Source organism: Centrocercus urophasianus, unplaced genomic scaffold (genome assembly GCF_019232065.1).
Source record: "Centrocercus urophasianus isolate 14NV4802_14NV808 unplaced genomic scaffold, USGS_Curo_1.0 seq_42, whole genome shotgun sequence".
Taxonomy (NCBI): domain Eukaryota; kingdom Metazoa; phylum Chordata; class Aves; order Galliformes; family Phasianidae; genus Centrocercus; species Centrocercus urophasianus.
In genome coordinates this window covers 1,063,070-1,084,931 of record NW_024885000.1, presented here as the reverse complement: position 1 = coordinate 1,084,931, position 21,862 = coordinate 1,063,070, and the positions used below count along the sequence as shown (strand labels likewise).

Below are 21,862 nucleotides of genomic sequence, written 5' to 3'. Positions count from 1 at the left end.
GAGGCTCAGGGGACACCTCATTGCACTTTACAGCTTCCTGAAGGGAGGCTGTGGTGCAAAAGGGTCTGGCCTCATCTCCCAGGCAAATAGTAGGACCCGAGGAAACAGCCAGAAGTTGTACCAGAGGAAGTTTAGGTTGGATATTAGGAGAAACTTTTTCTCTCAAGGGGTGGTCAGGCAGTGGAATGGCTGCCCAGCGAGGTGGTGGAGTCGCCGTCCCGGCAGTGTTCAAGAGGCGCCTGGATGAGAAGCTACAAGATGTGGTTTAGTGCTTGTGGTACTGATAGGAATGGGAGGGTGGCTGGACCAGATGATCTTGCAGGTCGTTTCCAACCTTGTGATTCTGTGATTCTAAACCAACCCATGGAAACCAACCTATGGAAATAATCCTATGGAAACCATCCCCATAACTCCAGCTCTGCTGCACTGGGCAGGCAGCAATGTTTGGTTCCACCACAAGAAACCTGTTGAGCTCACCCTATTCCAGGTGCAGAACAGCACCGCACCTGTCTGCTCGTTATCAGGTGAACTCAGCGCACTGCTGACGATTTCAAGGCAGCAGCACTACATAAAATCAACATTCTGTCTTTCCAAGCACCAACTGCTCTGATAAAAGGCCAGACGGCTCAACAGCCCAAATCCAAGGGCAAAGGCACTCCCACCACAAAATGCCCAAAGCAATTCCTTATCAGCTCTCCCAGCTCCCAGAGCAGCGTTATCTGCTGCAATGCACTGCAATGCAGCTACAGCCAAAGGACTCAGAAATTCAAGTCAAAGTGAAACTCTTGAGGACGACCCACGTTTTCAAGCAGATGGAAGAGACTGCAGCATTCCCCAAGGCTTCCTCCCCACTCACACACCCAAAAGCACTCCTGAAAACGACTGCACCCCGCATTAGGGGGATTTCTTACACTGCTGCCACCTCCTTTGGCACTTGGAGGTTGGTGAAGCAAGGCACAGGTTAACCTGCACGGGACGGAGGCAGGGATGCTGGCAGGGTGGAACAGAAGATTGGTTTTGCTATTTCCAGCTCTTTGGCTGGGAGCTCAGAGAGGTTTAAATGGCGCTGCCCCATGAAGCCTGGAACACGAAACCTCTGCAGCTGCCAGGGAATTTCCCAGGACTGACCCTCAAGCGAAGCAACAGAGCACAAAGGAAAAGGAGGAAGAAGTGCATAAGCAAACACAGCATTCCCAGTGCCTCGTGCTGGGCAGGAGCCCCGCTGCTCGGATTATTCATCTTGTGATCTGAGCCGCGTTTTTCTTTCCCAATGGCAGGAAATCCGAAGTGATGACATAATTCAGAGCCAGCTGAGCAGCACCGGGCTGAAGGAGCCCCACAGAAATGAAACACACCGAGGAGAGCCTGTGCTGTGAGCACTGCTTGGTCTGCAGAGCACTGGCAGCTCAAGGAGGTTGCACTGCATCGCTGCAATGCTCCACCAAGCCCAGCTGCTGCAGGGAGATGCATGCAGCCTGAGCAATGGTAGTGCAATTTCTTTTTGCATTAGCAAGAGCCTATTTAGCATTCTGGAAAGGGCACATGTTGCTCCCTTGAGCCGAGGGGAAGCAGCTGCAAACACCTTGCAGCAGCAGCTGATGCATGTTTCATCAGATGACAATTTGGCGGCCCAGCAGCCCTGATTGGCGTTAGAGATTACTTTCTGTGAAAGATAAATGTCACATCCTGTCATGCGTACGCTCTCCCTCCCCACCCCTGTTTGAACAAGGAATTAGTTGCTGTATTAAGTAACTACAACACCTCAGGCTTTTGACTTTGCATACAGAGTTCCTCAATATTTAAATTTAAACAAAAAGCCATGAAAAGGTACGAGCGAGATAAGAAAAATTCCCTTAAGGGGCTGAGTTCAGATGGCATCCAGCAAGGCACGGGGTCACACGGAGCCCATGCAGCAGTGCAGGCTTGGGGAGAGCGGCTGGAGAGGTGCCTGGTGAGACCTCACCTCAAATACTGGGCTCAGATCCCTGCAGGAAGGATGCTCAGACGAAGAGAAGGGAGGAGGAAGATGCACGGGAGTGTGGGGAGAGAGAGGAGGAGGGGAGAGCCCAGCAACGCACAGCCACCAGGCAGGAGGCTCAGCAACGAGGTGACCCATCTCCTTTCTCGGGTGACAAGTGATAGGACAGGAGGAAAAGGTCTCAAGTGGCACAAGGAGAGGTTTAGATCAGAATCAGGAAAAATTTCTGCACGGAGAGGGCAGCCAAGTGTTGGAAGGGGCAGCACGGGGAGGTGGTGGGCACTCCATCCCTGGGGGCGTTTGGAAATGTGTGGATGCAGCACCGAGGGACAGTTTGGTGATGAGACCTAAGGATCTTGAAGGACTTTTCCAGCTCAGATGATGCTGTGATTCCATTACCTGGCTGAACAGAACCACAGAACAGAATGCTCTGCAGATGGGAGACTAATGGCTGCTTTAACATCAGTTTTTACCCGCTGGCAGCTCTGTGCTTTCACTTAATTCCCAGCTACTTTAGGGCAATTATGGTCTTCTGCAGGAGAGATTTCCCTGATTTCTGAAGAACATGAAATCATCTCCAGCTGAAACTGTATTGTTAGTGCCAATTGCAGAAGGGATCTGCAGAGGACCCTGGGACACCCAAAACATTTTATGGTCTGCAGATCTCATCAGCCCACTCTCAGATGTGACCTCCTTGCTTTTCCCCCTACCCACCACGCTCTTTCCATTTCTGGCAGTTAATTTAGAATCAAAGTCAGGAAATTGGAAGAAACTCAGAGGGTTCTTGCAGCCCAGGTAGTGGCAGCAGGTCCTTCTAAAGCAGAGGGTTTCCAACACGTTGTTCTCACCGAAAATCCACTGCAAAGCCAAATCTGCAGTTCAGTATTTGAGCACACAGAGGACAAGAAATGAGAAGCAAAGAGACCTGAGACCTCCCAGAGAAGCAGGCAGTGCAGGTGGAGCAGAAGCAGCCCTTGCTTGCAAAGGGCAATAAGAAGTGGATTTTAAAGGCCAGGAAGGGATTCTGAGGTTCTCAGACCCATGTTATTTCAGAATAGCACACAGCAGCCTTATTCATCCCTGGCTAAGGCACTGCCTGCAACACCCACATACTGCTAAACTGATCCAGAAGAAGAAACGAAGGATACGCTGCAGGCTTCTGTGCCAGCAGGGGCTTTATGTGCTGCAGAGGTTACATGCAGCTGCAAACAGAAGGGGGAGAGGCAAAGCAGTCCTGCCAAGGCCCAAAGCACCGGGAGCTGGAGGTGCCGTGCTGAGATGCACTCTGGTTTATGAGCGTCACGTGAAAGAAGTGTCATTCCTCCTGGCTGCTATCTGACCTACATTTACACTCATCAAAGCATTACATCGTGTAGATGGTACGCAACTGTTTTGTTTTCTAGGATATTTTTTTAGTTCTGCTCCTAAAACTTCTTTCATTGATCCCCAGAGGGGCAGCACGGCTCTGCAGCTTCTTCCAGGCCTCATCTTCCTCTGTGCAGCACCTGCATGGAGCAGCAAGTGAGAGTGGAGGGCAGGATGGATGGCTGTGCTGCCCTGCGCCAGCCAGATACAGCTCAGCTCCAGCATTCATCAGGATGCTCGTGGAGCCCCAACCCTTCATTCAGCAGCTTCCAAAGGTGGGGAAGGAGGAAAACAAAGCAGCCAAGGGAAGCGAAGCAGTGATGACAGAGAAATCCCTGCCTTCCCCACATCCCAGCTCACACACAGCCGCTCTGCCACCACTGGGGAAACAGCCTCACAGATCCCTGCAAGCAGCCACGGGGATCCCATCGGACACTGCTGTGATTCACCCGGTCTGAACAGTGGTGTGAAAGAGCTCCTTCATATTTCCCTCATCTCTCTGCCTCTCTGATCCCTTCCTTGCAAATCTGCAGAGATAGAAGGAACAAAAGCCCGCTCCACACATAACACAAGGAACAAGGATTTGCTTCATATGCAAATGGAAAGCTGGAAATAAAGGCAGGTTAACGATTGAGCGGTGAAATTCTTCCAGGCAAATGAGCACAGCAGAAAGAAAAACCCAAAGGGAGTGTGAAGCAGAGTTATCTGCAGCAAACAGAACTGGAATGGAAAAACATCCTCTTTTTAATACAGTATCAGTGTTCAAAATGCGTTGCTGCAAAGTATCTGCAACATTTAAGTGAGAATGAGGCAGGATCAGACCAAGCACCCACAAATACGTTCTTAAACTCCAGGCAAAGCAGCAGGGAGGAATAATGCTCAGCTCTGCTCCAGCCTGTAGGAGCTGCTGCTCTCATCCACCTCTCCTTGCTAGCAATCCGAAGGCCGGGAGGCTGATCCATCCCAGATCCATCAGTGCCATGCTTTGAGATGGAACAGCACAAGAATCCTGACGATCCGAGATGTCAGATGAGCAGAAATTCATTTGAATGCAGCAAAGCCAGCAGCAGGCCCTGCTGCACACAGCACTGAGCAGCACTGAGTCCAAACCAATGCAGATGGACACCCCGTGGAGCTCAATTCAAGTCTGCAGGGGTTCCTCTCAGGATCTCAGTGCCTCCCCTCAGCTCTAGGGAGGGGACTCCCAGTTTTAATCCTCACTCCAGCACCCATCCCATGGAATGCTGGGTTAGTTTCTATGATCTCGTGCCCCTCAATGTACATCTGAGTCTCTCTGCCAGAGGCACAGAGTGGCTCCATCACCCGCAGCTCACAGTGCACACAGAAGTGATCCCAGGGATGGGATGCGGCCCTGCAGGGACAGGCTGAGAGCTGGGAAAGACGGGGACACAGGACGGCAGGGGCTGTGTGACAGGGGAAGGGGAAAGGGTCTCAAAGAGGGGAGGTTTAAGTTGGATATAAGGAAGGTTTTGCAGCCAGGTGAGGCACCGCACGGGCTGCAGGGAGGCGATGATGCCGCGTCCCCAGAGACCCCAGGGGGCTGTGAGCACTGATGGAGCTGCGGGCGTGCAGGGATGGCTTTTAGAGATCCCTGCCGACCCCAGCGGTCCTGCAGCTTCTCAGAGCGCTGTGCAAACCTTGCCGCTCCGCACCTCCGCGGGGAAACTGAGGCAGAGGAACCAACCAAGGTCAGCGCAGAGCCAAAATAAAAAGCCGCCATTCCCACGGAGCTTCCAGCTTCCTCCTCCAACCTCACCGACGCGAGCAGCCCCTGAACGCAGCGCATCCTACAGCTCCGGGACGGCCGAATCCCCCCGGGACGAACAGCACGGCCATCGGGACGGACGGACCTCGTGCCCCCCCCCCGCACCCCTCCCGCACATCACGGCCCCACGGGGAGCTCCGCGGACGCCTCACCGGGACAGGTGCTTCAGGATCTGCTTCTTGATGATGGCGGCCATGCCGCGGCGGGGGGGGCTGGGGGGTCGGGAGGGGTCGGGGGGGTTCAGCGCTGCGGCCGTCGGTCCCCCATCGCCGCTCCTGCGCCGCTCCGCTCCGCCCCGCCGCTCCCGTCCGCCCTCTGGCGGCCCCGCGCCGCCCCGTCCCCGCTGTCTGCCCGAAGGGGCGGCACCGCGGGTGGAAAAAACGCTTCTGGAGCCGTTCCGTGCGGCGCGGGATCGTTACGGTCCGGAAACAGCGCCGAGACCTTCAGCCCGCCCCGCTCCGCGCCCCGCTGACCGCGGCCCTCGGTGCCACATCCCCGCATTTCCCGGCCTCTCCCAGGTGTAGGAATGGAACGTTGGTGCTGCGTTTGATATTTAAAAAGGGGGAATTGATTGAAGGAGTAGAGCACAGTTTGTGTTTTGTAACTTGTCCTTAGAAATGTGATGTGAAAAGGTAGAAATACCATCTATGTTGGTAACATGCTTTAGGAATACAACTGCTGGATTACGTGATTAATTCTTGTATGCAGTAGTTTTTAAATGTTGCAAATAGTGTAGGTATAGTGTGATGGACTAGAGAGCATGTTGTAGGGCTGTTCTGTTTGGATAAGAGACCCTCAGCAAAAGAAAAACAGATTTAGCAAACATCAAAGCAGGCAGGGCTGCACACTGGCTGGCTTGCCTTGCTCTGGGCAGGTTGGGGTGCAGCAGGCAGGCATCAAGGCCCTCTGTCCTCCTTCCAAGCTTATCTGTATGCAAGGACGAGCAGATGTGCAGAAAGAGGACCGAATGTTGAGTGAGCAAATGTGAGAAGTTACTAATTAGCAATACATGCTCAGCTGCAACAACTGATGTTTAGCCAGTATTTGTGTGTTCAGTTGAGCATCAGGAAGATCGCGATCCTGAAGCACTCGGCCAATGAGGAACCAGGGGAGAAGGAGATAAGCGTCGAGTAATAGGGCATAAAAGATGGAATGCTGTTTTCTGGGTGCTCTCCTGCCTGTAGGAGGCCCGCCACTGCAATTGTGAACAAAATCTGCTTTATCAGAGATACCGTCCTGATACATTATTTGGGTATTTCCAACGCAGGGACGGTGACCCACCGCCCCCCAGCAGCCCGTGCCACTGCAGCACCATCCCTAACGCCCAGCCTGCCCCTGCCTGGTGCCACGTGAGGCCATCACCTCCCATCCCATCACCGTTAGCTGGGAGCAAAGGCCGACCCCCACCTCACCAATGCCTCCCTTCGGGATACGAGGTCCGCCCTGAGCTCCTCTTCTCCAGACTCAGCCATCCCAGCTCCCCATCAGAGCCCTTGTAGCTCCATGCCCACCCGCAGCACCACGAGGTCTCTGTTGAAGGAGTGGCTCAGAACGCAGCGCTGAGGACAGGCGGTCACCTCCTGCTCTTGCTGACTGCTGACACAACCAGGCTGCCATCACGTTCTTGGCTGCCCAGGCTGTCAGCTGACACCTCCAAACCCTTCTCCTCCGCACAGCTTTCCAGTCACTGCCCCAACGCAGCTCTGCATGGAGCTGCTCTCATTGAAGCGCAGGACGTGGCACTCGCAGCCCTTTGGCCTCAGCCCAGCAGTGCAGTCTGTCCAGGTTCCTCTGCAGGGCCTTCCTCCCCCCCAGGCACATCAGCGCTTCCTCCCAGCTCGGTGCCATCTGCAGACTTCCAGAGGGTGCCTGTGTCCAGGTGGAGGCTGGTAATGAGGGCATCCCCCAGGGCTCCGTCCTGGTGCTCTGTAACACCTTCATCCATGACAGTGATGATGGAATGCAGCAAGTCTGCTGACAACACCAAGCTGAGTGGGGCGATCGACATGGCAGAAAGAAGGGATGCCGTGCAGAGGGACCTCAGCAGGCTCAAAAGGTGGGCCTGGGTGAACCTGATGAGCTTCAACACAGCAAAGTGCAGGGGTTGGCACAGGGGCCATAGGAATCCTAGGCATTTGTACAGACTGGAAGGAGCTTCTTGAGAGCAGCCCTGCAGAGAAGGACCTGGGGGTCCTGATGGATGAAAAACTGAACACGAGCCAGCAGTGTGTGATTACAGCTTGGAAAGCAAATGGGATCCTGGGCTCCATCAGCAGAGGGGTGGCCAGCAGGGACAGGGAGGTGATCGTCCCCCCTCTGCTCTGCTCTTGTGAGGCCCCATCTGCAGCACTGCGTCCAGGGCTGGAGCCCCCAGGACAAGAAAGACAGGGAGCTGTTGGAGAGGGTCCAGAGGAGAGCCACAGAGATGATCAGGGGGGCTGCAGCACCTCCCTACAAGGACAGGCTGAGGGAGCTGAGCTTGTTCAGCCTGGAGAAAAGAAGGCTGCGGGGTGACCTCATTGTAGCCTGCAGTACCTAAAGGGAGCCTACAAACAGGAGGGGAATCAACTCTTGGAAAGGGGAGATAACAGCAGGACAAGGGGAAATGGTTTGAAGTTGAGGGAGGGCAGATTGAGGTTGGATGTCAGGGGGAAGTTCTTTGCTATGAGAGTGGTGAGGTACTGGAACAGCTGCCCAGAGAGGCTGTGGATGCCCTGTGCATCCCTGGAGGTGTTCAAGGCCAGGTTGGATGGGGCCCTGGGCAGCATGGGCTGCTATGAAATGTGGAGGTTGGTGGCCCTGCGTGTGGCAGGGGGTTGGAGCTTCAAGGTCCCTTCCAACCTTGGCCATCCTGTGATTCTGTGGTGCACTCCGTCCCCTCATCCTGATCATCGATAAAATATCGACCAGAACAGGCCCCAGTGCTCACCCCAAGGAACACCACTGCTGACCAGGCACCAGCTGGATTTAACTCCATCCAAAACTCTCCAGACCCAGCATCCAGCCAGTTCTGGACTCAGCAGACACCCATCCAAGCCTGTAGCACCCAGCAGCACAAGGGAAGCTCCTTATGGGGCCCAGCAGCTCCAGCTCAGCCAGCCATTATCAGCCAGCACTGACAGGAGCAGGGCAGAGCCAGAGCTGCAGGCAGCTCTCAGTTCTGCCTTTATTAGCACTAATTGCTCAGTGCTGGAGGTGCAGGGAAAATCCCTGAGCAGCTTCACACCTCGTTCTGCATGAGCCCCCTCAGGACAGCCAAAACCAGCCTTCGAGAAGCAGTGCTGAGTCCTAAAAGCGTTCAGCATAAAACAATTGCTGGAATTAAAAAAAATAATAATAATCTTAGAGCAGTTTCTGTGCTCCTTCATTTATGCTGCATTGCTCCTTGGACAGCAAGTTACATTTCACATGCTGGGGGATTTCCTATTGTGCTACAAGGGAGTGCTTTGCTTTCAAGGCTGTGCTGAACAAAGAAATCCTTCATAAATGCTTGTGTTGTTCTTCAAATAAGGCACTGGAGCATTAAACTGATCGGTCAGTCCTTCACCAAGGAAGCCACGTGCTTTGTACTTGGCTGCATACGTTGCTTTAATCTGATAGCATGCAGCCACCCCACGTGCTTTGTAGACTTGAAGGCATGAAAAATGCCTTCCTAAAATACCACCTCGTATCAATGATTCAACTCAGAAAAGGAGCCCTTGCAGAAGTGCTGACCAAACACTTCCCTGCAAGATAACTCCCACTCTTTCATGTTAGATACAAATATGCCAAGAATGAGTTGGAAAATTCCACCTATATAAACAGACGAAAACCATCGTGCACAGAGCAGGTGGTTATGCAAACAGAATAAATTCTTTGGATTCAGTTAGAACTGTATGCTTGCATTAAGCACATGAAAACCACAAAGCCCTCTGCACCAACAGAAGGGCTTTGGTAATTGTCCTTAACCCCACATTCCTTCCCTGAAGAAGAAACGTGGGCATCACGACTGCTGCCTCCACAGCTCAGATAATTTGATGACACGTGACACACAAACAGCAAATTAAAAACACACTTGTGAGTAGCAAAGCGACGACTTCAATCCCTCACTGCAAGCAGTGAGCTTCTAACAGCATCTCTTTGCTTCTCACTACAAGGAATCAAGATTTTATTTAACTCATCCTGCTTCGTTAGGAATTAACACCGATTAACGTTAGTTTCCCCAGTTAGGGAGATGACTGCAGACCTTTTTGACATCACTTTTGTAAATTAAAACCATGCATGCTTGTTTTGAAGCAATAATTTCTAGTTAAAGAAAGCAGAGAGTTGTTCCTCTCTCTAGGGGTGTGATGTGGAAGTCGACTCAAGGAAAAAAGAAACCTTAAAAAGCAAAGTGCAGCACAAGTGGAGAGGGTGCAGCGAAGAGAGACGTCCTGCCAGGCAGAAAATCACAGCAGGCTTCAGGTGTTCCATACATAAACCAGCTTCAATGTTTTATTTCAACAGGGAAACAAACCAAAAACCAGACCAGTTACAAAAGCATCACTCCAGTGCGCATCTAAGGCAAACAGCCTGCAATCTGAAATAAGAGCAGCTCTCATCTACACCCTGCTTTCATATAAAACCCTTGGGACGTAGGACTACGGCATTTTAGCACATGGAAGAGCACAACATGAAAAGAACCAGAGGGCTCCACGTCTTTATCTGTCGGGACGGGTCATCCCCGGCCGGGTTGGCACCATCATGGGCCTCGAGGGTGGCCTCATCATTGGGGGCCCTGGCATCATTGGCATGTGTCCTCCCATCGGGGGCCTCATCCCTGGAGCTATGAGAGGAAAGAGAAGACATCAGAGGAAAGCTCTCAGGATCAGCAGCTGCTGGGAACGTGCAGGTTTTCTCCCCAGACAGCTTTCATTTTTAAGTGTGTCATCTGGATCCAGAACACAGGGGGATGGGTTACGTTTCCCTGAAGGATATTAGAAATTAGTAGAGGAAGAATCACATTTCTGAGTTACGTGTCCGGCTTTGACAATATTGACTGACAAAATTATTTCAGCTACTCCTAAGAGATGCCAGCTCCATCACTGAATTGGAAAGTTCAGTTGGAATAAAGTGCTGCAAAGTCCTCCAGTTAAGGGTGTTTGCATAAGGCCTGGTGTGCTTCTTACAGCTGAGGAACAGCATTGCCAAAGGACATCAGGCGCTTTACCAAAAAGCAGAGAGACAGTGCCTTCAGTGCAGCCTTCCTTTCATTGCCCAGCAGCCACTGTGCTGCCCGTGTCACAGAGCATTATCTACCAGAATTGCAGCACCTGCAGGTGCACTTCACTGCTTTTGGTGTGCATGTGTGTATTCCCTTAGATTTGCTCCAGTAACTGAGTCAGTAAAACGTCCTCTGAGAATCCTTCAAATGCCAATAAGCAGAACAAAACATTTCAGTTTACCTTTTTGAGGTAAATTGCTTCTCTGGAACACATTACTGCAGGACATTTTAAACAATAAGCTTCACCTACTGCTGAAGAGCATCTCTAGTGCAAAGATGAGAGCGCTGCAATCATAAAGCTGCTAAATAATTAAAGGCTGTGCTGTAAGACTAGAGGTAGAAGACCTGCCATTTACCACAGCAATAATTCCAGCAGGAGTCATAAGCGCTTTCGACGAGCAGTAAAGGACAGAACAGAACAGGCTGGCGACTGCTAATCACAGAGAATTATTTTCCCACTTACCAGGTCCAACTGGCATCATTCCTGGCGGGGGTGGGCCCATCATTGGCATCATTGGTGGTCCACCCATGTGGGGAGCCGGCATCATGCCAGGCCGCGGGGGGCCAGCTGGACACACACAGATCAGTTAGGTGCTCTCCTCAGCAATGTGCCATTTCAAACAGTTATTAACCTTCACAGGAAACGTCAGCAATTCCAGTAACTTTCATTCTTTTACAACTGCCTGCCTTCGTTTTCAGTTTCAGCTTTGACTTCAGGTGCCACATAGAGAAGCAAAGAATAGCCCAGCTATTATTTCCAACTTTGCATATTTAATGCAAGTAACTGCCACAGTGAGGCTCTGCACAAAGGGATCTCAAACGTTTGCCAGTCATAGGGCAAAACAAGGTTATCAATCTTACGTTATTATAGAAAAACCCCACTGTGCTGGAAGTTTTCACGAGGTTTCACAGCAGCTATCAAGTAATGAGGGAGCACACGATTCTCTTGGTGTGCTCAGCATTACTAAGGCACAACCTGAAGATCTTGCAGTGCATTCCCTTACGTTCCAATATTCACGAGCTCAACGCTTCCTTGCTCGATCCCAAGCTAAGAGGACTTTTCTTGGCAAGTCCAGGAAACCCAGAACGCTGCTAAAGAGGTCTGCCATTACAGCCCAAAAGCAGGGACTTACGGATGCTGGGAGGCGGTGGGATCATGGCTCCTCCAGGAGGTGGTGCTGAGAATGGGGTCGGTGGAATTTTCCCTTGCTGAAATGCAGCCGCTACATTGGGGGGGAAAAAAAAAAGAAAAAAAAAGAGAAAGAATCCCAGAAGAAAACACAGTTACTAAGCAGAGGAAGCTCCTGCCTCAACGCTCCTTCCCACGGCCAGCACTCAGAACATACTTAGCGTCGTGGTGCAACTCATTTGTTCTTACTCTGGAACAAATCCCTGGTTTACACTGCTTGTCAAGATGGAAGCACCTGATATTCCTGAAGACAGTTATTACAGTAATTACTCCAGCTGAGACTAGAGAGCTCCGTGATGAATTTCACACACCTACTGTAGTAGATAGCAGAGAAAATATGTCACATGATTTGCAGCTGTAACTTTTCACCTAGGATCATTAGATTAATCCATGTTATCTTGAGAAAAGGCAGGTGACAAAAAGCACGGAAAATAGCTAGTGTGAAAGGGAAAAGAAGAAACTCAAGAGACTGGAGTTGATCAAAAAGAAGGCCAAAGATGCGACAGCTGGAAGCATCTAAAGAAGAAAGTTGCCATTAAGGTGAATTTGGCACTTCTATTTATGCCATTCAGACTGAAAAGAATTTGTATTAGGGAGACAGCTTAGAGAAGAAGAATCCCCAACACTGACAAAGGAAACTTTATTGAAGCCTACAGCAGTGAGGGAGGAAAACAAAAACAACCAAGGACACTTTCACTATCAAAAAAAACTTGACCCTAAGTGTGTTAGTTTACAGCTCAGCAGCCTGAGATAGAAAGTCTAAATCCCTGACCACAGGCATAGCTGTGTGCTATGGCAGCTCGTACATTATGAGCAGTGCTAAAGGTGGGTGTAACCACAACCACCTCAGCAACACTAAAACTTTAACTGCTGCAGGGCCCATCGCACAGGGCTCCATCTGTCATGCAAAGATCACGCTGGGATGAGTTCAGATTCTAAGTCACATTTTCATTTGTGTTTCACAGAATAAGCAGGGAAGTTATGTTGAATCAGCACAGAAAAAAAGGAAGGAAAGCACTTAAAGACAGAAGCAAAAGCAAAGCACACCAAGATCACAAAAGGATTCGTCTTACTTGTTTTATCAATCAGGCTCTGAGCTTGTTCCTCCATCCATTTCTGATAGTAGTCTTTCACATTTTCTTTGTGCTTTCGGCCACTGCAGTGAGTTTTTCTCACGGAGGGCTGAGAAAGATCACATAAACCTAAAGCTCACAAAACACCACGTAACACCACAATTTCTAGGAACTTTGATACAGCTATCTCCTTTGCAAGCACAGAACAGATTGGTTTTTGTATGCAGGGAGAGGAAAGGTGCCGCACAACCCTTATATATAACTACCTTATATATAACTTATATATAACTACCACGATTAAGACTCAAGTTTGAGCACAAAGCATGCTAATGCTAAGCCAGCTGCCTCCTACTAATATAAGAGTTGTTGAGTATTTCTAGCACACCTATTCCTCCTCTTTCTTTCTTTCTGCTATGACAAGCAAGCACAACACCTCAGCATTTCAAATAACTTGCTTTTACTCCGTGCAAGTTTCACTTTGGTACAGTCAGAACCAAAGATGAAGGCTCGGTACTCACCGAATCATGGGTGAGGTACGTGTCACAATAGTCACAGTAAAACCTGGCGGGGAAAAAGGACCCGTTAGCGACGGCACCTCACGCTGTGGCTGTTACAGCACAGCCCTCCACAGCCGCAGCACAGCGGCTCTCAGCGCTCTGCACCACCGGGACCCACCCTCCATCTTCCCACGCTGCCAGAGAGCGGAACCAACGCGAGCCCGGAACCCCCCCGCTGCCGAACCAGGCGGCTTCGAGCCCTAACAGACCCCAGAAGCCCGCAGTCCCTCCCGAGGCCATCCCGCCTTCCTGCCCGGGGCCGCGCTCACTTGGGCATGGTGCTCCCCGCGCGCCGCCGCCAGGAAGTGACGCAATCAGACGGCGACACGGCAGCTCCTTCCGTCACGTGACCCCGGCGAGCCCGCAGGATGCTCGGCGCGCTCTCGACGGTGGCGCGAGAGGGACAAACGAAGCAGTGCGGCTGCTTTGCGTTTCCTCAGCGCTCGGTGCAGCGGGCTCCCCGGCTCTGCCCGTATCCACATCTGTGCTTGAATCACTTAACCGCAGGATCATGAAATGACCCGAGCTGGGAAGGACCGTAGGGTCCAACCCCATCTCAACGCAGCACTACCCAAACCCAAACTCAATGGCTGAGAGCAGCGTCCCAATACCCCTTGAGCTCTGGCAACTTGGGGCTGTGTCCACAGCCCTGGGAGCCGTGCCAGTACCACGAGTGAGGTTACCAGGCAGTGGTGCGGTCCTGGCACTGTGCCTAGAGAAGCTGTGAGTGCCCCATCCCTGGGGTTGCTAAAGACCAAGCTGGATGCAGCTCTGGGTATCTGGTGGGAAGCACTCAGACCATGGCAGGGGAGTTGGGGCTGAATGGTATTTAAACTCCTTTCCATCACAGAGCCATCTGTGATTTAAGGCCCCTTTTTCCAGCAGCCATCACAGAGCCTTCAATCACAGAGCCGTTCTATGATCCTGTGGTTGAACCCAGGGCTTTCCAGACACCATGGAGGTAGGCAGGTGCTTGGAATGGCCACGTGGACACAGCCCTGCCACCGCAGTCTGTATCAGCATCACAGATCACAAGATCCAGCATACAACACAGGTGGTGACAGCACAACCCTGCTTGCTGGGGCTGCAGGGACAGGGGCAGCACTACTTACTAAGTCTTACAGCAAAGAATGAGCACCGCAAGACGATATGCTCTATTTATTTTGCTTGTAATCCCACTGTTTGTTTTTTTGTGCAGTCTCCACACTGACCCTCACCCCCCTGTACAGCCGCTACTCATTTCTACCCACGCACCCCAACACAAGGGTGGCACTGTCAGAACAAAGCCACCCTGCACAGTACTACAAAGCCCTCAGCTGGGCCTGTGTTTAGAATGCATTTTGTAGCTTAGCATGCTTATGTTAAAGCCCAGCATGCCTTAAACAGAGTCAGAAATGAAGGCATAACGGCCTGTGCTCGCCCTGTCAGTGCTGAAGGGTGGTCAGGTCCTGTGTTTGAGACATCACTTAGGTTTCCCACGTGAGACGCTGAGGTCAGGGCTCAGTGCGCGGAACTGCCACCATAAAATGGGAAACTTTAGCAAAAAGCGACACTTTGAGGGGAATTCAGGCAAAAAACAGCATTTTGAGGAAAATTCCAGGCCCGAAGGCGCACAGCCGCCCCGCCGTCCCAGCAGCCCTTGCGCCGCCCCACAGCTCCCGGTGACGTCACACGGCCCCGTCCGCACGTGACTGATTTGCATACATAAACACGCGGCTCGCCTCCCGCGTCGCCTCCATATATGGGAACGTGCGGCTGGGGGGGTTATGCAAATCGCCTTCCTTTCCACCGCTCTCATTGGCTGCGCTGCGCCCTCGCGTCACGCCAGGCGTACGCCACGCTCTCATTTGCATCCACTCCCCGCTCGCCCTTGCGGTTCCCTTTCCGCAACAGAACAGTGCCGTGCAGAGCGCGGGGAAACGCCGGCGCGGTGACGTCACAAGCGCGTGCGCCGGGGCGGAGCGGCGCATGCGCAGTGCCGTTAGCGCCTGGCGTCGCCCGCGCCCCCTCCCCCCCGCCCCCCGCCGTGCCCGCGCTCCCCCCTCGCCCCCATGCGGCGCTGAGGCGGCGGCGGCGGCGGCAGCGGGGCGACCCCGGGGCGGCGGGGCGCGCTTCGCCATGGAGGGCATGGACGTGGATTTGGACGCGGAGCTGATGCAGAAGTTCAGCTGTTTGGGTACTACCGACAAGGACGTGCTGATCGGCGAGTTCCAGAGGCTCCTCGGTTTCCAGCTTAGCCCGGCCGGCTGCGCTTTCTTCCTCGACATGACCAACTGGTGAGGGGCCGGGGGGCGGCTGGGGGTCGACGGCTTGAGGAGGCCTCGGCCCCGGGTTGGAGTTGAGGGGGGTAGGGAGAGGCCTCGGCAGCGGCGCGGGCTGCAGGCCCCGCCGTGGGAAGGCGGCGGGCCGGGCTGCTGCCGGCGAGGGGGGAGAAGGGCTGTTAACGGAGATTAGCGGGGGGGGATTTGGGGCTGGGGAGGCCTTAAAGGGGCATTTCTGGGCGAGGCTGCGTGGGGCCGGGTCGTTAAAGAGGGAAGAAGGCTGAGCGGAGGGGTTGTGAAGCTCCCTTGGTCTCTCTGCTCGCACACGGGGCTAGCCGAGCCTTTTCCTTGTTGTTTTTCTTGATTTTGTGAAGGCTCTTTGTGGAAAGCAGAAGTGCAGGTAATGGGGGAGGCTGCATCTGGGGGGAAAATGTGAGAAAACGGAAAGCGAGGAGTGAGAGTGGCGTGGGGAAACCCGGCGGCTGTAAGAGCGCGGTGGGGCTGCTGCCGTCCGACGTGTGGGGTTTCCTCGTTATTGCTGCTTGCACCTTTAAACCCACCGCTGATAGCAGTCCGGTGAGTTGGCTCACATCTGGGTTAGTGCCCTTCTTGTTGTTTACATCCCGTCCCCGCAAAGGATGCGGGGAGGTGAAGCGCCCTGTGTTTCAGAAATTATTAACAGCAGATACTGAGGCAGACTCTGCTTTACCCATTAACAGCATAAAATGAACTCCAGAAACTTCCAGTTTGGAACTGGGAGTCTGAGTTGAAAGCCTGGAGAGCAACAGTTGAGAACAAAACGAAACTTGCGTGGAGTTGCTGAACTAATAAACAGAAATATGGCGAAGCAGTCAACTTTGTCTTTTCACTTCTTTCTATTTTCCTACAGCCCTATAGTAAATACTGCAAATCTGCTTCTGCAGAAGGAGTAGGGGAATAACAAATAATACAATTACAAGCTGATGTGATGTAAAATAAGGCCTCTGCTCTTGAGGAGTTCAGGAGTTTGCTTTGGAGAAGTGGTGCAGGCAGGAAATGCTTTCCTGCCTCATTCATGTGGTCTTGATAACATGAGTAACGCTACCTGTGCTACATGTGACACTGTGGCACTGCTGTTGTGGTGTGGGTTTTTTGTTGTTTTTGCTGTTCTGTGATGTTCCTGGGGAGAGGAAACTCCAGCAGAAGCTGGAAAGTGACTGGTGGGGTTACTGTGTATAACCCCGGTGTTCCTGGTTTGTGCTGAAGTGCTGCTTTCTTTTGTAGGAGTGAAGTAACAGTAGCTTCTGTACAACCCCTTGAGCCCCTTTGCTAAACGTGACATATTTGATTACAGTTGAAGAATCATGGAATCACCCTGGTTAGAAAAGGCCTCCAAGATCACTTTGTCCAACCAACCACTGAACCCCGTCCCTCAGTCCCATGTCTCAACGTTTCTTGAGCACCTCCAGGGATGGTCTTCAGTGATCAAAATGGCTTGGCTTTCACGACTCGGGCAGCAAAAAATTTGATAGCGTGATTTTTTTAATTAGGATAAGTTAATTAGCCCTGTTGGCTGGGGGTGTGCGTGCGTAAAAAAAAGAACTCTTTTAACTTGGTGTAACGCATCCAGCAGTACGGGAGGATCAGCTGGGGCTCTTGCAGTGGGCTTGCAGCCTGTGAGGTGTAGCCTTTCAGCAGCCCAGGCTCGGGCCAGCCGTGCTGACAGGTGCTGCTGGTTCTCCTCGGGTGTCTGTGCCAGGATGCTGCTTCCCTGAGCTATGGGTGCTGTACAGCTTCTGTCCCATTCCCAGCTCCCACCTCGCTGCAGTGTCGGCCTGAATGTGCCAATCCTGTTCTCTGCTGTTGCAAAAAGCTTCAACCAAGCCACATTTCCCCTTTCTGGATGCACCTTTCCTTTGTTATGTCGAAGGACTGCATGGAAGTCAGTGCTGTAATCCACTCTACTCCAGGTGATGTTGGGCAGTGGCACAACAGGAGATTTCTTGGTGTAGGATGAGGGTCTGAATCTTTTACCACCATTCTGTCCTGCAAATAATTCCTCTCAGTGACACCATCAAATCATTTTATTTATTTATTTTTTTTTGCTAAAGCTGCAGCACTGCAGTGATATTTCCTCGTTCTCTGTGTCAGAATTAATGCTGGTGTGCAGGAAATGGTGAGGAGGTCACAGCAGGGCTTCGGGCACTTGTTTGGTGCCTGAGCTCTCCTTAGATATGTTCATAGAGACTAATTGGACAAAAACTTTCTTCGTAAATGTGGCAGCCTGCTCTTTGATAATGATACAGTCAGCAGGCCTGAAGCTACTTCCTTGTTGTAGGCCTTTGAGATGGTGCTGTGTGTAATCTGTAATGTGTTTTGAAATAATATTTCCAGTGTATTCATTAGGAATTGCATTTAACGCTTAAAACAAATGAGCAGTTCTGCTGGGAGGGGTGAGTTATCTGAACACTGCTGTTCTCAGATCTCTCGGGCAAAAGAGTGGTTTGGTGATGGTGAAGAAACACAGAGGAGCCTTTAAAAGTGGGCCCACCTCTCCAGCTCACCTGGAGTCGCTCAATGTGCTCCCCAGGTATTTTCCAGGCTCAGGACAGTGCAAAGAAACTGCCAGCTGATTTCACTGGCGGTGCTGCAGGAATGCTCCAGGTGAACGCATGCGTCTGTAGTTTCTGAGTCTGCTCTTTGATCTTCAAGAAAGACAGGTTAAATGCTTTGAGTTGTCTTTTTCCCTGTTGTTTATTAAACACTTTCCTAGAGCTGCGCCTCTTTGGAATTGCAGCCCGAATTCTGACTGTGGGCTGTTCTGACTGCTTGTGTTTCTGCTAAGGCCCTCTCACAGGTCCTGGTTCTAATAGAGCAGCAAGCACGGGCTGCCTGTTGTCATTTATTTACTGTTCAAAGTCCCGGAGTTTGGGTTAAAGGTTGAACTTTGGCTTTTGGTGTAAAACTAAAAGTGAACTTTTCCAACAGGTGCTTTGGCACCAAAACATTCCTTCTCCAGAAGGAGAACAGAGGCTGAGGGTGTTTTGCTGCCGCTGCATCTGGGATGAAACCCCCCCTGCCTGGCACAGCACGCCCCAACCTGCAGGCACACCGCTGGGCTCAGTGGGATCCCAGCAGAGATGTGCCACAGGCTGCCCAAGGGGGCTGTGGATGCCCCATCCCTGCAGGCACTCAAGGCCAGGCTGGATGTGGCTCTGGGCAGCCTGGGCTGCTGGTTGGCGACCTGCACACAGCAGGGGGTTGGAAGGAGATGAGCACTGTGCTCCTTTTCAACCCAGGCTGTTCTGTGTGTGCCGAGGTGAAGCTGTAGTGCTGACTGCAGCTCCCTGTGCTGTGGCTGGAGCGTGTCTGAGCCTGCACGGCTCGGTGCGTTTCACTCTTCCTACAGCAGAAACTCCTTTTGGGAAGTTATTTTCTTAAAATTCGGGCTTGTTTTATGTCAGTCAGCACTGAATGAATCTGCACTTGAATACCTGCTCAAGGCTTTTAGTGCAGGAGCAGTGCAGGGACTCTGGGTGGCTGGGATCAGGGTGTTTGGAAGTGTTCTTAAATGGCAACCAGCGCTGGTCATCAGCACTAAGGATTGGTGTGAGCGTAGGAGCAGAGGAGGCTTTGCACAGCACGTGTGTATGGTTGTTTTTTTAATTGTCTGCGCTCAGTAAAGAGCCATTTCTTAAAAGACATTGGATTCTTTCCAAGCTGGTATGGGAACTGTATTGTGAAAAGGAAGAGGGGATTTCATTTGTTGGCTGCTATACCAAATTAGAGGGTGAGAGGTTGCCGAGTAAAACTTGGAGCTTCTTCAATTCCCTGGGAAAGTGAATTAATTTGATTTGAAGTATCTGGTGGTGCTGGATTGAACATCCTTTGTGCAGCACACTTGGCTGCGAAGGGGTTCCTAATTTGGAAGGTTTATTTTTGTGTGCACGTTCCAATGATTTACAAGCAGTGTTTGTTTACGCTTCCATTTCTGTTGGGAAAGCTGAGTTCTGTTAGTCTGCTAGGTGTGATGCTGCATTTAATGGTGGAGTGCCACATATTGATGGTTTGCATTAGGCTTAAAAAAAAAAAAAAAGCCCAACATTTTATTGTTGCTGCAAGTCCTCATCTTGTTTGATCTGGCTTCTGGTGGCAAAAGTCTCCATAGGGCCCTCCTCAAGGTGGATCTCTTCTATAGGTCCCCTCTTGTCTTCATCCTGAGAACTTGCAGCTGTAGGCTGGTTTCATCTGCTGACATTTCTGTGCTTTGGTTGATGATACAGAGCTCTAATCTGCATTCTGTTGATTGCAGAGAAAAGGCTGAATATTGACTTCTGACAAAATTAAAATTGCTTTAAATTGTTGTTTCTATCCCCCTGGGTTGGCTGTTGGGATGCTCAGTGTTGAATGAACCACCTGTATTGCTCAGAAGTGGGTGTGCTTGACTGCAGGTCTCAAGGCATGTTTGAGCTGGTGATGGCCTTGTAATTGCTTTTGGTCTGACTTCAGGTGCTTCTGCTTTCTAGCAAAGATGTTAGGAACCTTCGCTCAGGAAACCTCAGATCTGTGCATGGAAGCATGTGTGAACACTTGAGATGGAGTGCTGGGTGTTGTTCAGACCCTCAAAGTACGGCTAGGTGAAACATTGGGGCGAGATTTGACATGAACAATCAATCATCAGAAGCTATTTGCACACAATGCATTTCCCAGTAGCAGCAGCCCCTTGGTACCCACTGCTCCTGGTATCCAGGCTGTGCTTTTTCATTTGGTGAACTCCTGCATTCAGGTTGTTAACAGACTCATCTGCTTTGCTGAGATCTTCAGGCACTTTGCAAGAAGAGCTGGGGTTTGAAAAGCTCCAGCTCAGGTGTGAGCAGGTCACCAGGTGTTGTCCAAAACTCTTCAGCTCCTCCCAGCTTAATGTAGCCAGGTGTTTTTTTTTGTGCTTGCTGTATTTAAAAGACTTGCTGGTACGAAATGCAGTCAGCTTTCATTTGAGCCTCCAAATAGTTATGCTTCCAACATGTATGGGGTGAGGCTGTGTAGGAAGCAATTGTAAGGACGTGTGAAGCCGGGCTGCCCTGAAGCTCGCCAGCACTGCCAGGACACCAGGTGGAATGTGCATCCTTCACTGCATCTGCCCTGCACCAACCAACCTTTGATCACCTGGCTGTTCCAAAGGCCGCTTGTATTGATTGCAGCATGGCTCTCTGTGTGTTTGGTCTCCAGTCCTGGGAACTAATTTGGGTTCGTGCTGCTCTGGGCACCTTTTGGGGAGGTGATGGGGAAAGTCGCCGAGCTTTCCTTCTCTTCTTCCTCTATCAGGTGATTGAGGAGGAAAACAAGAAGTCTCTGTTCCTGAAGTACCTCAGTACTTAGCAAGTGTTTGAAGTTTTAATCCTCTAGTCTGATTAATGCTTGCAGGTGGTGGCCCGCTGAAGGGAATGCAGTGAGAAGTGTGATGCACCTGGCTTAAAAGATCATTTCAAAGAGGAGGAAGGATGGAGGTTTGAACTCCATGGTGTTCTTACTCTGAAGCAACAGATGGACTCTGCTGTCCTCATAGGCACAAAAGACAGAAACAGATCTAACAACTCTTCTCCACAACAGCTCAAACATTTGAGCAAAAACACTTCAAATATAGTGTTTAACTGCAGAATACACTGCAGTGGAGTTGTGCTGTGCACCTAGGGACAGGACTTGGAAAATGGAGTGCATGGGAGATGGAGCTGCAGTCAGACAAGGGTAGCAGAAGGAGTTGGGTGCGATGCAGTGTTCGGCCAGCTGGACTGCTTCACATGCATGAACTTGTTCTCAGGCACTTTCTGGAGCTTAATCCCCCTTTACTGCAGTGCAGACAACGATAGATCGGTGACATGGTTTATGCTGAGGAATTAGCAGTTACAGAATCTCCTGTGCTGTGGCAGCTCGTGCTCACTTTCCTCTGGGAAGAGCTGGGGCAAGCAGAGAGCAGCTTCTGCAGGGGCATTCCCAAAATGTTTCACCCCAGACTGAAAGCTCCTGACTGCCTGCTTCTGGGGGTTCAGCTGCTGGGGATGGAGACTTAAAACAGCACTGGCAATGATTCTGTCAGCCAGACTGCTTGCTGCTGCTAGGCAAGGTGCAGTGCTCAGCTGGGAGTGGGGACTGCGATAACGGCCAGCTTGTTGTGTTTGTATCTGAAAGCCTGATAAGGGGAAGTGGCTGCTGGAGGGTTGAGAGCCCTGAGGAGGGTGTGCCTTCTCTGCGGCCTTTCTCCTCCTGCTATCTCTGACAGTGCATAGCTGCCGATCACAACAGGTTTCTTGTGGACTTCCTGGAACATCCCACTTGTGTTTTGGAACTGGCTGTTTTCAGCTGAAACAGTGAAATGTTTTTCTGTGGCTTCGTATAAGGAAAATACATAAGCTCTGAATTAGCTGGTGTTTTCTC

The 21,862-nt window shown here is 51.3% G+C and overlaps 3 protein-coding genes and 1 long non-coding RNA gene across 6 annotated transcripts in view; 2 read left to right on the top strand and 2 right to left on the bottom strand.

Annotated features, from left to right (window-relative positions):
* The window catches only part of UHRF1BP1 (UHRF1 binding protein 1), a 28,754-nt gene extending 23,400 nt beyond the window's left edge, over window positions 1-5,354 (bottom strand). For both annotated transcript variants that reach the window (XM_042833573.1, XM_042833575.1), the window contains exon 1: window positions 5,282-5,354. In XM_042833573.1, coding sequence (XP_042689507.1) covers window positions 5,282-5,325 — 44 coding nt within the window. In that variant the 5' untranslated portion in view covers window positions 5,326-5,354. The remainder of the gene's footprint in view (window positions 1-5,281) is intronic.
* Window positions 5,355-9,575: 4,221 nt separating this feature from the next.
* Window positions 9,576-13,518, bottom strand: SNRPC (small nuclear ribonucleoprotein polypeptide C). Of its 2 annotated transcripts, none has more exons than XM_042833587.1 (6): window positions 13,460-13,518; window positions 13,152-13,194; window positions 12,634-12,742; window positions 11,505-11,597; window positions 10,835-10,939; window positions 9,576-9,933 (listed from the first exon to the last, which is right to left on the bottom strand). In XM_042833587.1, the coding sequence occupies exons 1-6, from the start codon at window positions 13,465-13,467 to the stop codon at window positions 9,809-9,811; spliced, it is 483 nt and encodes a 160-aa protein (XP_042689521.1). In that variant the 5' UTR covers window positions 13,468-13,518; the 3' UTR covers window positions 9,576-9,808. The 2 variants fall into 2 exon arrangements, with proteins under 2 accessions (XP_042689521.1, XP_042689522.1); XM_042833588.1 differs by having other exon boundaries at window positions 11,505-11,594.
* Window positions 13,519-15,268: 1,750 nt separating this feature from the next.
* Window positions 15,269-21,862, top strand: part of ILRUN (inflammation and lipid regulator with UBA-like and NBR1-like domains) — a 31,339-nt gene continuing 24,745 nt past the window's right edge. The window contains exon 1 of the mRNA XM_042833518.1: window positions 15,269-15,466. Within this exon, the coding sequence (XP_042689452.1) occupies window positions 15,309-15,466 (158 nt within the window). The 5' untranslated portion in view covers window positions 15,269-15,308. The remainder of the gene's footprint in view (window positions 15,467-21,862) is intronic.
* LOC122168322 lies at window positions 15,678-16,301 on the top strand. The gene is made up of 2 exons (XR_006171235.1): window positions 15,678-16,027; window positions 16,171-16,301. It is a non-coding gene; the product is annotated as an uncharacterized LOC122168322 (long non-coding RNA).

Excerpts from the sequence above, each read along its gene's own strand:
- SNRPC (XM_042833587.1), bottom strand. Across the intron at positions 11,598-12,633 it reads GAGCCTGATTGATAAAACAA|TAGCGGCTGCATTTCAGCAA; the intron begins GTAAGACGAATC and ends TCCCCCCCAATG. Across the intron at positions 9,934-10,834 it reads AATGATGCCAGTTGGACCTG|CTCCAGGGATGAGGCCCCCG; the intron begins GTAAGTGGGAAA and ends TTCCTCTCATAG.